General features: G+C 38.7%; 1 protein-coding gene across 1 annotated transcript in view; it reads right to left on the minus strand.

Annotated features, from left to right (window-relative positions):
* LOC134541655 (dystrophin, isoforms A/C/F/G/H-like) overlaps positions 1-16,632 on the minus strand; it is a 935,715-nt gene that overhangs the window by 741,180 nt on the left and 177,903 nt on the right. The window contains exons 30-33 of the mRNA XM_063385245.1: positions 14,933-15,112; positions 12,414-12,602; positions 10,188-10,340; positions 8,299-8,433 (exon numbers count right to left, since the gene is read on the minus strand). Of these exons, the coding sequence (XP_063241315.1) occupies positions 8,299-8,433; positions 10,188-10,340; positions 12,414-12,602; positions 14,933-15,112 (657 nt within the window). The remainder of the gene's footprint in view (positions 1-8,298; positions 8,434-10,187; positions 10,341-12,413; positions 12,603-14,932; positions 15,113-16,632) is intronic.

Consider the following 16,632-nt stretch of genomic DNA (forward strand, 5'->3'; position numbering starts at 1 on the left):
ATAATTTATTATCGAAAACAAGTTATAAAGTATGCTAAGGTGAACTTTAAAGATTTAGTTTTTAAATTTTTTTTTCTTTCTTTTTTTTTTTAAATCTTTTAAGTGCATTTAAGTTAAGAAATAAACACAGTTTTAGGAAATTATTTTAGTTGAGTTATGAGCAGTCACCACCACCAACCCGTGCATCACAAAGTTAACATTTTATCAGATAATTCCTGAGGCTGAGTGGGTGAAATTTAAAAAAAAAAGCATGTGAGTATCTGTGAAATGCAGAAAGTTTTTAAAGTATTAATTTTTTTAAAGCAAGCAACACTGAAGCATACAAAGTGCAGATGTGCGTAGTGCACGTAGGAATGTAAACACGAACTGTTGGTTTAGAGACAGGGGGAGAGTATGCCACTTGTTACATCGCGTGAAACCAGTGCAGGAGGTGAGATGCTGATTAGTTGGAGATGAACACACAGATGTATGCAGCCGGCACCAATGACGTGTAAACACACAGGATTCCACTCCCACAACAAGGCAACAGACACAACTAACACACAGCAGTAACACACTGCAGTAAACAACACAAACACCGGTCACCAGTCACCAAACACCAATCATGTGCCACTTCTATAATGGTAAGCATTAATCACTGGTATGCAGTAAGTAACAAATAGTTGTGCAAAACTAAAACATCTATGTATTTTATTACCTATTAGTACACAGTTACATTTAGTCATTCAAAAGTATTGTAGGCACCACCAGTTACAATCTATTCATTTGTTTATATGCTTTATAACAAATAAGGTACAATATTTTTAACAATATGTGTACAAAAAATTTAATTACTCTTAAAACTTCAAAATAAGTTTTGGCTTTTTAATAATCTGTAAAATACAACACACAGGTGAAATTATTTTTTTAACTGTGAAAAATTTATACATCTACATATCTGGAGGGTTCAAACTAAGCAAAATAAATATGTGTACATGGGTAGGTACTTTGTTCTTTCCCACATGCTTAAATAAAAATGTCATTGAACATATTATTTCAACTTATATCATAATTATCTGTACCTAAAAATATCATGATTACCTGTACCTAAAAATTTCAAGACATGAAAATATTAATTTCAAGGCCAGCAAAAAAAAAAACTAATTTGAAAATCAATTATGCACATACATATATATGTCTGTATAGATGTATGGCTATATATGTGTGTATATATATATAAAGCTAATATTACCGCCATGTAACAAATCAGTTAATACACATCTAACAGGCACAACACATACAAATCACGTAAGAAATTTTAATTTTAAATTAGAACATTTATAAATTAATTCAAACTTTTTGATTCAAGCAACCACACTGTAGCATTTTTTAATCTGAAATTATTATTATAATCATATGCAGTTAAATATGTATAAAATATAATTAAGTTTCAAAACTCTAATTTTGTATGTTTAACCTAATTAAGCAATATTTAAGACAAAATTCTACAGGAAAATACAGAAATTTTATACGTAACAGTTTAGTTTAGCATGATAGATGTTTCTTGAACTTGTAAACCTCAGTAAATTATTGAGTTTTAGGAATAGAAAGGAACCTCATTAGTCCGAACCCTGCTAGAACGAAAAACCGGATAATCCTAACCAAAATCAGCAAAACCTTAAAATTTCAAATGTGCTGAAATGAGATAAACTCAGATATAATTTTTTAAATACATAGTACATTTTACAGTTAAGTAACAATAAAGCAAATACATTTACTTTAGATTATCAATTTACAGTACAGAACATTATACTGTACTGTTATTAGCACAATACATATGGATATATAGTATAATTTAATGTTATACTGTACTGAAATTAATTGAGTGTTTCCTGCCCTATTTAGAATTATGAATATCCAACAGTGAATTAACACTGGAAATCTGAGCTTTCACCAATCCAAACTGGCCTCAATATTCAGCAAACTGAAATAATTTTAAAAATACCTTTATAAAACTTGTAGATGCTGGGCACAAAACAATTGTGAGGGAGTGTTTCAGCACTCGCCACTGATGTGTAAACATCTCACCTCGGTACCGAGTAACTTCATGTGTTTTCATGTTGCAAATAAAGGTAAAATACGAAACTTGGACACCAAATTCAACGTAAAATTCTTTAAAACAATGCGAGATAAACGTATGAAAAGTATTCGCCATAGGGAAAAAACTGTAAAATTTTTTCCCCTTTGTAAAACCTAACTATAATTCTGTTTAACAAGATATTACTATCGTTTTTGAGGTTATACTTCTTGAAACTAAATATGCACTCATTACACAGGTTGAAAGTCTAATGCGCATGCATGCATGAACTGCTATAGCCACGAGCCGAAGTCGTTAAGAGGGTGGACCCACGGAGGATGTATTAAGTGTGTGTGCTAAAGTAAACTTTATGGTAGTGAAACTATCCTGGAATACAGTTTGTAAGCTTGAATGGCCATAACAAACTATAATGTTTTATACTGGACAGAAGCCAAGCTGGGAAATTCAACCAAAATGCTGGACTCTACTGTCTATATTTCTTGTCGTTGGGATAAAAACTGTCTTGGTTTTGATGTAAAGTAGTTATAAAACATTACGGCCGTAGAAAAATTGTATTTTAATTAACTCTTAGCTCATAATTTAATCATGTATGAGTTATGGATTTGAAGAATTAACATCATTGTCGAGATTTAAAAGTTTATTTAAATTGTTATTTATTTATTTATAACTAACCTAGAGTTTTATTTATTCATTTATGGTGTGTGTAGTAATTTATTCTTTGTGTATGTCTTGCAAGGAATTCTGTTCTACAGGTGCTGTATTTGTCAGTGATTTTAATTATCTTTGAATGTGTTTTTTTTTTTTTTTTAATAAATTGTCTAGTATTATTTTTGAGAATGTTTGTTTTTCAGCATCAGCTTCCAGTCCCTCAATACTTGTACGGGCTTATACATACTGATCTATAGGTACCTCTGAACGCTATGTAATATCTGAGCAATGTTGCTTTAGATAGACGAGCTACGAAAGGTTTGTAAGCTACCCCCCCCCCCCCCCTTCCCTGCACAACCCAGCCAAAAAAAAATTAAGTTAAAAAAACTCATTATAGTTTTCGATTGATTGATTTATTTTAGTTAATTTTTTTTATTATTTTTTTTTTTTAACCACTGCGTGACAAAATACGGGTTTACGTTGCTACACATGGGTCGTTTATGAGACTTCTGTGCAGACGGAGCACTGTTGTCCCACATTTCCCTTCTATTTTCACGAATCACTCCTGCCAAATGCAGTATACTGATAGCTAAGATGTTCACACATCAATAATAAAAAAACATTTTACTACTACAACACAGAAATAAATAGAGACAACGGAATAAAATACTTGTCGCTAAACCTGACAAGCTATGATCATGCTCAATGATAAGTTCAATTTGGTTCAAATTTCACTTATAAATGTCACCAGATTTTTTTTTTGTCCAGACAAAGCTCCAAATGTTGGGCCAACTAAAGAAATTAATAAAATGAAAAAGAATATACTAAACTTGATTGTACAGGTAACAGTTCTTTGTTTAAGAGTAAAAAATATTCTAGTAAAAATTTTTTGTTCTGATTTGTATCTATTATAATGGAGTAATGTAAAACTAAAAGAACTATCAATGAAAGCATTACAAAATAAAATGACAGTAGTGTATTCTAATGAAGTTTTGGGAATGTCACACAAAAAGTGGAGAATATCACATGAAGTTGCCTACAAACACCATTTACAGAACTACAGTGGTAAGAGGATACATAGACCAATTATATAATGTACGGTTAACTCTCTTCTCATTATAAATGTGTGCTCAACCACAGCAATAAAATAATCTAATAAACAATACAAATATTACAGCAATAGTAAGCAAGACCTCTGTTTACTGTATATGCAATAAGTACTATATGTCAGAGAATTAAAAAAACTAAAAAAATCGTAAACTAAAAAAAAAAAATCTGAATTATTTACTATTAAATACATTATTTAATTCTAAGTTCCTGCATGTTTATTTCAATAAATTAAAAATATTTTTTTGTGTGGGAACATATTACCTGCAAATTTTAATCAGCTCCATTCATTTGCATTTGTTTACCTACACACACACAGAACTCACACTCCCGTTGTTAGTTTCTTCTGCTAATATTTAGAGCTTCAACCCATAGTTCTCAAGCTTATCTTCGCTATGGCACGATAATTAAAGTCTCAACACATAAAAATTATTTTTTTTTTGGCACAAAATACCTAGACACTTGTGCTTGTTTTAAGTGGCCAAAGATTGTTTAGGTCAAACAAACACTTTTGCAGTCATCTGTAACGCATGCTTCCATTTTCAAAAAAACTTAATAGCTCAGAATGGCTACGTGCACAGAGAAACTTAAGCTGTAAATGAACTGTAGAGATGAGTTAACCAGTCGCACATTACGGAGCAGGATGACAAGAGCAGCGGACGGACTCCACTCGACTGAGTATTTATAGAACTGCAGTGACCTTCAAATAGTCTGATGTCCCCTCCTGCCGCACTTGCTCTTGCGCTCCAACTCCTCCAACTCCTCCAACTCCTCATCCGACCACTTTTTACAGAGTTCGAGTGAGTGCCAAGTAGAGCAGTCACAGCACACACATGTTCACAGCAACTGTGTTCGATACCTCAGCAAATAAAACCATGTTCTTCAGAGAAATAAATTTCTTCAGAGAAATAATATTTACTCAAGCATTGCAGCTTATACCATTAACTTCTAGAACTAGTACTTTTTTACTATCTCCATTTTCTTACCATACTTTATATTAAAAAAGTACACATTTAAATTAAAGATCTAAGCTAAACGTGCAAAGCACCCAAAACTACGAGGGTCATTCAATAAGTAACAAGACAAATCGATGTGGCTTTAAAAACTGTTTATTTAATCAAAATTAAAATTTAACCTATTTTTCAACATAATCTCCCCCCAACACTTATACACTTGTCCCATCATTCCCGTAAGTTGCACATGCGCCTGGTATAAAATTCTTTTGGCTGCTTTCGGAGCCACATTTTCAACTGAATCTTTACTTCTTCGTTGGAGCTAAAAAAATTTCCGTGTAGAGGCGAGGGAACCAAACATTTGAAAGTCTGAGGGGGCGAGATCTGGACTGCAAGGAGAGTGTGGAAGAATCTCCCAGCCCAGTTTTTGAATGCATTCTTCCTTTATCTAAGCTGTACGTGGCCAGGCATGTCGTGAAGCAAAATAAAACTTTTTTTTTTCAAAAGTTCACGACGATTAGTGCGAATTGCAGGCTTTTAATTTGGTTTTCCAGCATATAAGTGTAATAGTGACTGTTGATTGTTGGTTGGTCTTCAAGAAAATCGCATAAAATAGGGCCTTGTGAGTCCCAGAAAAGTGTAAGCATCACCTTACCAGCAAATGGATGGGTTTTTAATTTTTTTCACATTGGAGAACTTGTGTGTTTCCACTCAAGGCTTTGTCTCTTCGACTCAGGCTCGTAATAGTGAATCCATGTCTCATCGCCCGTTACAATATAAAAAAAAAAATTCTTTCTCAGTGGAACATCAAGCTTTCAACTGTTTACTGATTTGAAACCTTGTTTCTTTGTGGGTGTCCATAAGTTGTCTCGGCATCCATCTCGTGCAGATTTTCTTGTATTGCAGTTTATTTTGAATGATGTTATGGACAGTTGCAACACTTGCACACACTTTGGCAGCTATTATTTCAATAGTGATTCTTCTGTTGTCTCGGACTAACGCATCAAGGCGAGATTCAAAGGAAGAAGCGACAACTTCGACTGGTCGGCCACTTCGCTGTTCATCACCGATACTTCTGCGGCCACTTTAAATTGTTCTACTCACTTATAAATATTCGAACGGTTTAAAAAATTGTTCCCATACACTTATAACATCCTTGCATGGATATCATTACCTTTAACACCTGCAACTAAAAATCTAATCACGGCACGTTGTTTTTCGGCAGTGTAATTCTCAAACAGTCTTGACATCTTGAATTGACTGATTTATAGGTTATGTTTACAAAATCTTATCGAACAGCTGATCAGAAGTCATTGCAAGGATGCCATCTTAAATTTTTGAAAGTTTCACATTTATTAAATAAACCATTTTTGAGCTACATCGATTTGTCTGGTTACTTATTGAATGACCCTCATACATACAACAAATGCAAAGTAAGGCTCACATGTGCATGCAGACCCATTTAAAAGTGTTAGTGAATGACAAAAAAATTATAAAGAACTTAAACATTAGTTAGTGCAAATGCTTTATTTACAAACACAAACTAGAGAACAAAGTACAAATGTTATAAGTAGCATACAGTGAAATAAAACAATGTTAAGTTTCTTGAATCACAAAAGTTGTGATTCATTAGAGTTTAAAATACTATAATAAAAATAAATAGTATTGAAATATTTTATTGGCATTTCATTTCACTTAATCAACAATAAAATATGAAACAGAACACAAAGTACTTAGCAATTTGATCTCACAAAAATGTTTATTGTTTTGGAAAATATGGTAAAATGAAAAGAAAAATTAATAATTATTGTACTAAGAAATAATAAGTTCATCATATGAAAAAAATTTTTAGTGGAAGTAAAAGTGTGTGCTAGTATATTCTATGAAAGTCAATCATTAAAGTGTGTAAGTGTATAGGTTAAACATTAAGTATACAATCAGGCACACTTTGCTTGCAAGCCAAAACTGGCATAGCAATATTCAAATACAAACTGCAAGGAACTTAAAGGTAGTTTTTTTTTGATGCTAAAACAATTGTACAGAGTGTCTGGGAACTGCAAGGCAAAAAAATTTAACGGGTGGTAGGGAATGCCGAAACAAGCTATTTTTGTTGAGAAACAAACGTCTTGTAACGCAACCCTACAAGGTACAGGTGCAAACAGTAGAGTGAAAAGCTGAATGTTGTTAAATCATGATTTAGTTCATTTTAAGATAAGTTTTAAAAGTAAATTGAGCGTGCGTTATTCATCCATAGGTCTTTCTGACGTGATAACGTCTTATAAATCGATGAACGCCAGCTGCACGCACGAAAAATTGTCACGTTCTGCCTGAGCCGAGATTGCAAGAACTGGCCAACCACCATGCGAGAAAATCTTCTATAATATCAAACTGGTTAAGGCGGGCTTTTTAACTAATTGTTCGTGATTATATTTAAACAAATTATTTAAATTAAATTTGCAAGAACTGTAAATAATATTTGAAAATTAAAAAGTATGAAATTTTTCATCAATGTTTTCTTATGATGTTATCACGTAAAATTATCGCACGTAAACCGACTTTACAGACAAGCCCCCTTTTTTTTGGTTAAAATGATCATCCCTCTGAAAGGAGACAGAAATAAATTTGGGATCTCAGGGGAACGTACTCTTTTGTTTGTGTTCAGTCTCTTCCTGCTGATCATATCTCCATCATGGGCAAAAAGGGGGGGGGAAGCACGGGAAGGGGAGACTGCCCACTGGATATGCACCGGCAATTTTCAAAGATTTACGAACCTTTACTTCCACTCGCCTCACGGGGATCAAAGTGAAGTCAGAAAGACGTGTGCGCGTCGGTCACCAGCAACGTGCCACTGCGTTGCACCAAGGAAAGGTTTAGCCGGTATGCTTTTCGTGGTACCGGGATTACGTCCACAGTGCTCGGTGCTGGTTAATTTGCTGGGAGTACCGGGTCAGACACTCCTCTAATGCAAACTAAGGCAGGTTATTATAGACTACATTTTGGAAGAATTCTGCCAAACTGAAGTATTAAGGGGCCCGCCTACCTGGTCACAAACACAGTGCGCAGAGCTTCAGGAAAAACAACGCGATTTCAAAACTACTCAAGATATCCGAGTGAGGTATGTTTACGAAAATCATTTAAGAGTTCGCTGAGGCCCGAAAAGTACTTTTAATTTTGGATCATGTTTTCAAACTGTATTTCTAGAAGAATTAAAATGGCTGAAACGCATGTTTTCAGAGTAATTTTTAGGTGTAAAACAAGTGGTACAGATTGTTGAAAGCACTTAAGGGACTTGCATTACACCTTTATCTTCATTTCCCTGTAATATAAAAATACGGTCACCGCACAAATTTCACAGTTATCCATTGACGTCGAGAAGACTGCGCGCCAGTCCAGAGGAGAGAGAGCGCTGGAAGCACCAGCCAGTCCCGCCTCACTGACACACACACACACCCCTGACGAGGCGGGCCTCTTAAGGAAGCAACTGTGTCGGTGTGGACAAGCGTCGGGACTCACGTGCACTCGCCGCAGCAGCTCGCCCCAGCGGCGGTCCAGCGCGATGAGCGGCTGCTGGCCCTCGGAGAGCTGCGCGGCCAGGTCACGCAGTGCGTGCACACGGCTCTCGCGCGCCCGCATGTCCGCCTGCAGCTCCTGCACGCACCCCGCGTCGCCCGTCACTCCCCGGCACGGTGCCCTCCCTCTCTCTCTTCGCAGACACGCACGGCGACAAGACAACATCACCCGCTGCTGCATACTGGAAAACTGACTTTCGTGAATGCTAATACTAGTATAAGCGTCAGAATGTTTTCTGTTCTTAACTTCTTATCCTGCCATTTGCAATGGTATATTGCTGTCACCAAAAATAAATTACATGCCTCTGATGGTGTATAACGAGACTGTGAACAGTTTAGAAAAGCAATAATAAAAGCTGACAATTCTAAACACATCCTGCTGCAACGCCAAAGAGCGCCGTGAAGGCGGGGCGGGGCAGAGGCAAGGGGGGTGCTAGCCGAGTTGCACAGCATTTGCCTGGACAGCACAGCACAGCACAGCACAGTGTATCTGCATCGTGAGACAAACAGACGACAGCACAGTGGGAACCTCATACAGGAGACTTCTGTTGCTGGTAGACGGAGACAGCGGACGGAAGGTAACCTGGTGTTGTGGTGAGACCTCATGTAGTATTACAGTCAACAACAGAGCCGGGAATTCTCTCGGGCAGCAGAAATGACCATGTAGCAATGTGAAAAAAGAAAGTTTTTCCGGGAGACAGTAAAATCTATTTTACAGCAGCTTTTATATTGTTAAACTTGGTAAAGATAATATTTGACCAACTGTATGTGAAAATTAAGTTCTGCTACAGCACAACTGCACATCCTTATGGACCACCAATGCTACACCTCTTCTAAAAGCTGGATTTTGACTGAGCTCGCAAAGTCCTACATCACTGAAAGGCGACACAGAATAAAAGCGCTACGATGAAACAATGGAGATTAACAGGAATAGTTTCAAAAACCGGCAGGTAATATTGGTAACATTTCTCAAGTGGCCCCACCAGGAATCAAGATTAATGTGTCCACAGCACGGCCGGAGTGCATCCTTGCATAGCCTTGCAGCTACCGGCCATGGAGTGGTGAGTATGCCACAACTCGCGGGCACTCTCTCTCGGCAGCCGCGAGTGGTCACACTGCGAGCCACTACGGTCCCAGGCTACCACGAGAGGGACCGACACTCCACATCAGTGAACAAAACCCCTCTGTCAGACATGGAATCACCTTATTAGACAAAGCTGACGAGATGTGACAGTTGTCACCACCTATCCGCTCGACCTCATAAAGACGACATGATTCATGTCAGCACAGAATGAAGTACAGGACACTGTTTGTGCACAGCCAGCCAAGACAGTAGCAACCATCCACGAACAGGCCTTGCCTTGACCAGTCGTACTATGTTCAGTTAAAAAACTGTTGTCCCAACTGAGGCAACACGTTTCACATTATTCTCGAACATACCTGACATCTGCTACTAACCACCCCAGAACACCCACCTACTATATACTATGTACTATGTACTATGTACTATGTACTATCTTGCAAGTACTGCTGCCTCCATAAGACCCTACCAGCTTGCGAGTGTTCTCAATGAAATCTACCATTGCCCGCTTCATTCTGAAAAACACCCTTAAAGTTTTCCACAAAGATATATAGTCACTGTTTGCTTCTCTAATAAAAATTGAAACAGTAACTAGTATCTGAAGCATATCACCTTTCATTTCCTTCTTAGCAAATAATTTCCTTTTATAATATTTTGTTAATTTCCATTTCTTTGCTTTTCCATCAGTGCATACTTTAACTTATAAATTTGTTTTATTGTTTGTATTAATTTACCATGTAGTTCCAACATACCTTGCATTCCACTAAATAATCTTCTGTAAGTTTGGATGGTTCCATTGAGTCTAATTTGTTGACAAAATCCTCAGTTTCCTGAAGATATTCATTTATCTCCTCCAAGGAACGAGTAAATTCTTCATGCTTGGCTCTTGCGATATCATCACACTCCTATCAAGAGATACATGCCAATTGGTTAACATGTTGTGTAATAACTGACACACTATGTCAGTTGGTATCATAAAAACTGATTTTAAACTGCTGGCATTTTAATTTTTTTTTTTTTACTAAAAATGTATAAAATATTAGAAAGAAATTGTTATAAATAATAAGTACAAAAAACCTTTATAAAATTAAATAAACTTCAGTGAAATCATTGTGCTTGAGGCCATTCAGAAATATAAAAAGACAACACCAAAGCTACAGAGGAGGCTCCCTAACGGTGGATACGTGAAGCATGTGCCTCGTTATTCAAATACATAAAACAGCCAAGTTATGTGGTTTGATTTAGCTTTTTCAGTTTTAATGTTAAAATATAGACAAATTATATTTAAAACCCATATAATTGCTACGGTTTGTGCCGAATCTGAGCTGGGAATTGACTCTACATTTTAAGTACATAACATGTATTATACCTAAATTAAATATTTTTAAGGGTTTCCTTTGGATGAATCTATAAACATACAATGAATACGAGTGGTTCAGAGGGAAAACTGAAAAAGCATGAGCTATCAGATTATGTTCAGTTTGTTTTTAACTTTATGTGATTGTGAGAACTAGGAACAGTTCCTGTGGTTTTTCCAAGGTTTTTCTAGGTCACTTGCAGCCTGTAGATTTTTGAAGAAAAATCTTACTTACGCCTAGTGTGGCCTATACTCAAACTGGTGAGCACATTGCTCAAAACAAGTCACTTGAGAGATAGGTGATACTACAAGTTATAAGTAGTCTAGAATCTACTAATAACCCTTGGTATTGCATGATTTTCACTCCTTATGTAAAAGTTTTGCATTATCATTTTCAAAAAACTTAAGGAATTCATTTTAGTGAATCAAATCCTGTTGCCACTTGTACGTTGTTAATTATGGCGGAGAGGGGCGCCACGGATATTAAAAAGATAAATATGTGATTTTTTTAACTTCCTTAACTTATTTCTAATCATTCTGCAAAACGGCACTGCAGTATTTCTAATAGTTTGCATAATATTACTGTTCTAATGAGTCAATAGTTTAGGTTAGTTGCATTTTAAATACTGGTAAATCGGGTGATGGTTGGTTGGGATAGGTTAGCTACATTAAAAAATAATTGGTTGTCTGTAAAGTCGGTTTATGGACGATAGTTTAACGTGACAACATCATAACAAAACATTGATTAAATGATTGCGTACTTTTATGAATAAAATTGAATAATTTTATTGAATTATCACTATTTTGTATGAATACAAAGGAGTGAAATGAAATCTACAATTTAATTGATAAATTTACTTTTATTTGCACTCATTAATTCAAATATGTTTATTACTTTAACGAACAGATTATTTTAACAATAATGTGTATATATGTTTGCTATTTAACTTCTTCCAATCTGTGTTATTCTGTTAAGAATAGGACAATGATAGGAAAAGTAGGAAACGAATGGGAGTTTTTCAAGTTTAATGTGCCTCGGAAAGTCAAATCGATGGTTGTTCCAATCGAGTGGAACAGAGATAGATGCGGCATAAGTGTACAATGAGCGTAACGGGACAAAGCGTAATGGGACAATGTGTGCAACGGGACAATGAGTCATCCTTTTCGTGCGTGCAGCCAGCGTTCATCGATTTATTAGACGTGAATGACATTTTCATAAATAAAACATCTTAGTCTGCAGCCAGAGACAAGTACAAAAAAAAATATTCTGCACTTGCATAACAAAATCCTTGATTGTGATGGTGCTGTCATATTGAAAAGGCAAAAATTATCAAACATTTGGTTGTATCATTTCACAAAGCCAATTTTGTCATAAATCTATAACATCACATGTTTAACTGCAAAACTATGCTACAACAGCCAAAGAAAATTTTAAACAGAATAATTTTTATGTGAATTGTACACAATTATTCTGATACTGACCATAATAATACAGTTTTTGATGTTTCATGAAAGAAACTAGCTCAGCTCTAATTCTAACTGCTAAAGAAAAAAATGTGTTCAATTGATCTGGCAGTACTTATTTGGATAAACTCTCAACTAATGTGTTAAAGTAACGTACCTTTTCCAGGCTGGCTAAGGAATTGTTTAGTCTTGCTTCAATCCTGTCCCATTTCTTCATTAAATCATCAACTCTGTCCTTCAACGCTTCTATGTAAGCAGATTCACACAGTGAAGAAAATGTTTTATACGAGGAGCTTATGCCATCCTTTAACGCAGATCGATCTGGCAAGTCGTGGTCCAAGCATTTCTGAAAACCAAACAAAAATGACAAAATAACAATTCAAACAATAAAAAAAAAAGCCAAATTTTTTCATTAAAAATAGAGAATTTTGTCTGTATCATCATTAATCATTAAAAAAACATGTTATGGTTAGTACATTCATTAGTTCATCAACTACTTCAACAATTCGTGGTGAGACACTTAAAATGTGTACACAAAACCAGACTACATATTTCGATGAATGTTACTAATTTCAAATTAGTAAAACAGATGTACACTGTCTGCAGTAACTGTTAAATGTGTTCATACCCTATTTAGGCTGGTTGTCATACTATAACAGAGATAATATTTTTACGGTTAAAGAATGATATTTAATACTGTTATGAATTATTTTCAATTGTAGATGATTCAGAGTCAGAATTAATTGTGATCAGAAAATTATTTTAATTTTAGTGTTTCATGAAATTTAGAATTATTAATCAATTTTAGTTTTTTTTTAAATGTATAAAGAAGTTTCTGATAACATTTTGCCACAATCTCAATATCCTTTTTCCTAACTGCCAGAAATTGGAAATAGGCATGTCATTAGTTCGTCACCCAGCCACCAGGAGTGCTAACAACAATGCCTGGCAGCCTAGTGTGGAAATTTCCAATCTATAACAATTCTTTATGTAATGGTAATAAACAATATACTTAGCACTATAACTCCTATGTAATTTCTAGGGACAGTAAAAACACTTTGTATTAATGAGAGTTTTATATTAACAGGTTTCTTATTAATGTTTCCTTGTAAATGAAAAGAATTTTACTATATATATTTTTTTTTTGGCATATTACAGATTATATGTCAAGCCTGATATTTTCAATCATGGTCAACTGAATAGCAGGTAGATCAATAAACCCATTTTATACATAGAAAAGAAATTCAAATTTTCTTTAATTTTTTTATGCTGAACTGAAATATAAAATGAGGTTTTTGTTGTACTATATTACATACAATTAATATTTGTTGATAGTTTACTTGTTGCTCATTAAAAACAACACATGAGTGACTAAGCTATTCAGTCCTATTTAACATCGGACTATTTTGGTGTTTAAATTTTCAACTGTCCTTATTGTACCAAAACAGCTTCTACGTCATAATTACTCTTCTCTGACACAAAGTATTCTAATTTTAAAAATATTAACATAAATATAAAATAATAAACAATAAACACTTTTAAATTTTGAAAAAAAAAAAAAAATTAAAAACCATTAGTCAATGATAATAAATTAACAAATAAATTAGGTAACAGATTCATTTTAAAATTTATTTCAATACTTTTATAGCCATAACTCCTGGTGAGTTCTCATTTCTAGACACATTATTCTAAAATTATATTTTCACTTTTATACTACAATAATTTAATTGTTTACGAATTAAACATTTTTTACAATATGCAACCCTTCAAAACATGTAGCTTTTAACATGATGCTAGTATCTGCAACTTTAAAATCATGCTTATCTCTCAAGGCATAATTCAATTGTTGGAAACAGACACACCCTGATGTCTGTTTGAACAACAAGACAAATGGTGGAATTAAAATATACTTTTTTAAAGTTTGTAGGTAAGTTGAAGGTTTGTATTTATGTCATAGACATCCTTCATCAGGGGCCAAATTTAATATTTGTAAGTGTTTTATCACAGGGAAATGGAAAATAGTTAAATAATAGGAACATGCAAAAAATAAGAATTTTTTTTGTCCTCCAAGGCCCTGGATTCTGATTGGGTAGGCCTCGTACTTGGTGGTGGTGCCCTGATCGCTTGGAGCAGGCTCCAAGGGTTCCCTAGCCCGATGCGGAGTCAATGTTGTGAGCGACGACACAGCTCCGGTACTAGCCTGGACAGCTAGCTAGGGTTGGATAGGCCTCCACCGGACCACGGGTTCACTGGGTGTTTTGAGGGGTCCCAGTGAGATGTGGGAGACTGGGGAATGCGCCAGCAGTGCTGATAAAGTCTAAGAGCTAAGGACGCAGCCAATTATCTGGTTAGCTCAGCGAGGCAGGGGGTGACGGTGGTGTCTATGCTGAGATGGGTAGCCTCGGCCTCTGGACATAGCCGGATCTCTTACACCTCTCCTGTTTCGCGTGTACGGCGTATCCGTATCCACGCACGGCCTAACGCCTAAGAGGGCTGGGTTACCAAATAAAAGGGGGAGCAATCCTTTAGACAGTCATGTCATGTCCTTATTGGTATATTGGATGTCAGAAGTCACCAGCTAAGTATTACATATGAACGAGAGGAATAACTCGACTCAGTTGGCTGGCAACATGCGATGTCTGAAGACGCCCAGGCTCGCTCGAAGCAGGGACTGACCTTCACGAAGCGGATCTGCGGCTCCAGATCGACCACGCCCCCGGTCAGCTCCTGCTCATCCAGCTGACTCTCCACGCCGTCCAGCCACGCGTTCAGGGCCGGGATGTCCGTGCTCATGCCGCGACACGCCTCCAGAGCGACATCAAGCGAGCCCTTGGCCTGCGTCACTTGTGCCCCCAGCTGCGCACACACACCGGCGACCATCCACCAGGAGCTCTTCGAGCGGCTCAGCCGGCCACCTCAGTAAGGAGCGAGGCAAGCCGGCCGCTCACCCGGCCACCTCACCAATGAGCAAGGCAAGCCAGCCGCTCAGCCGGCCACCTCACCAACGAGCGAGGCAAGCCGCCCGCTCAGCCGGCCACCTCATAATGAGCAAGGCAAGTCAGCCGCTCAGGCGGCCACCTCACCAACGAGCGAGGCAGGCCGGCCACTCAGCCAGCCACCTCACCAACGAGCGAGGCAAGCCGGCCGCTCACCCGGCCACCTCACCAATGAGCGAGGTAAGCCAGCCGTTCAGGCGGCCACCTCATCAACGTGCGAGGCAAGTCAGCCGCTCAGCTGGACATCTCATCAACAAGCGAGGCAAGCCAGCCGCTCAGCCGGGCACCTCACCAATGAGCGAGGCAAGCCAGCCGCTCAGCCGGCCACCTCACCAACGAGCGAGGCAAGCCAGCCGTTCAGGCGGCCACCTCATCAACGAGCGAGGAAAGCCAGCCGTTCAGGCGGCCACCTCATCAACGAGCGAGGCATGCCAGCCGCTCAGCCGGCCACCTCACCAACGGGCGAGGCATGCCAGCCGCTCAGCCGGCCACCTCACCAACGAGCGAGGCAAGCCAGCCGTTCAGGCGGCCACCTCATCAACGAGCAAGGCATGCCAGCCGCTCAGCCGGCCACCTCACCAACGAGCGAGGAAAGCCAGCCGCTCAGGCGGCCACCTCACCAACGAGCGAGGCAAGCCAGCCGCTCAGCCGGCCACCTAATCAATGAGCGAGGTAAGCCAGCCGTTCAGGCGGCCACCTCATCAACGAGCGAGGCAAGCCAGCCGCTCAGCTGGTCATCTCATCAACGTGCGAAGCAAGTTTGCCGCTCAGCTGGCCATCTCATCAACAAGCGAGGCAAGCCAGCCGCTCAGACGGCCACCTCATCAACGAGCGAGGCAAGCCAGCCGTTCAGGCGGCCACCTCATCAACGAGCGAGGCAAGCCAGCCGCTCAGCTGGCCACCTCACCAATGAGCGAGGAAAGCCAGCCGCTCAGCCGGCCACCTCATCAACGAGCGAGGCAAGCCAGCCGTTCAGGCGGCCACCTCATCAACGAACGAGGCAAGCCAGCCGCTCAGCTGGCCACCTCACCAATGAGCGAGGAAAGCCAGCCGCTCAGGCGGCCACCTCATCAACGAGCGAGGCAAGCCAGCCGTTCAGGCGGCCACCTCATCAACGAGCGAGGCAAGCCAGCCGCTCAGCTGGCCACCTCATCAACGAGCGAGGCAAGCCAGCCGCTCAGCTGGCCACCTCACCAACGAGCGAGGCAAGCCAGCCGCTCAGGCGGCCACCTCATCAACGAGCGAGGCAAGCCAGCCGCTCAGCTGGCCACCTCACCAACGAGCGAGGCAAGCCAGCCGCTCAGGCGGCCACCTCATCAACGAGCGAGGCAAGCCAGCCGCTCAGCTGGCCACCTCATCAACGAGCGAGGCAAGCCAGCC

The sequence above is a fragment of the Bacillus rossius genome (assembly GCF_032445375.1).
Source record: "Bacillus rossius redtenbacheri isolate Brsri chromosome 4 unlocalized genomic scaffold, Brsri_v3 Brsri_v3_scf4_1, whole genome shotgun sequence".
NCBI classification, from domain to species: Eukaryota; Metazoa; Arthropoda; class Insecta; order Phasmatodea; family Bacillidae; genus Bacillus; species Bacillus rossius.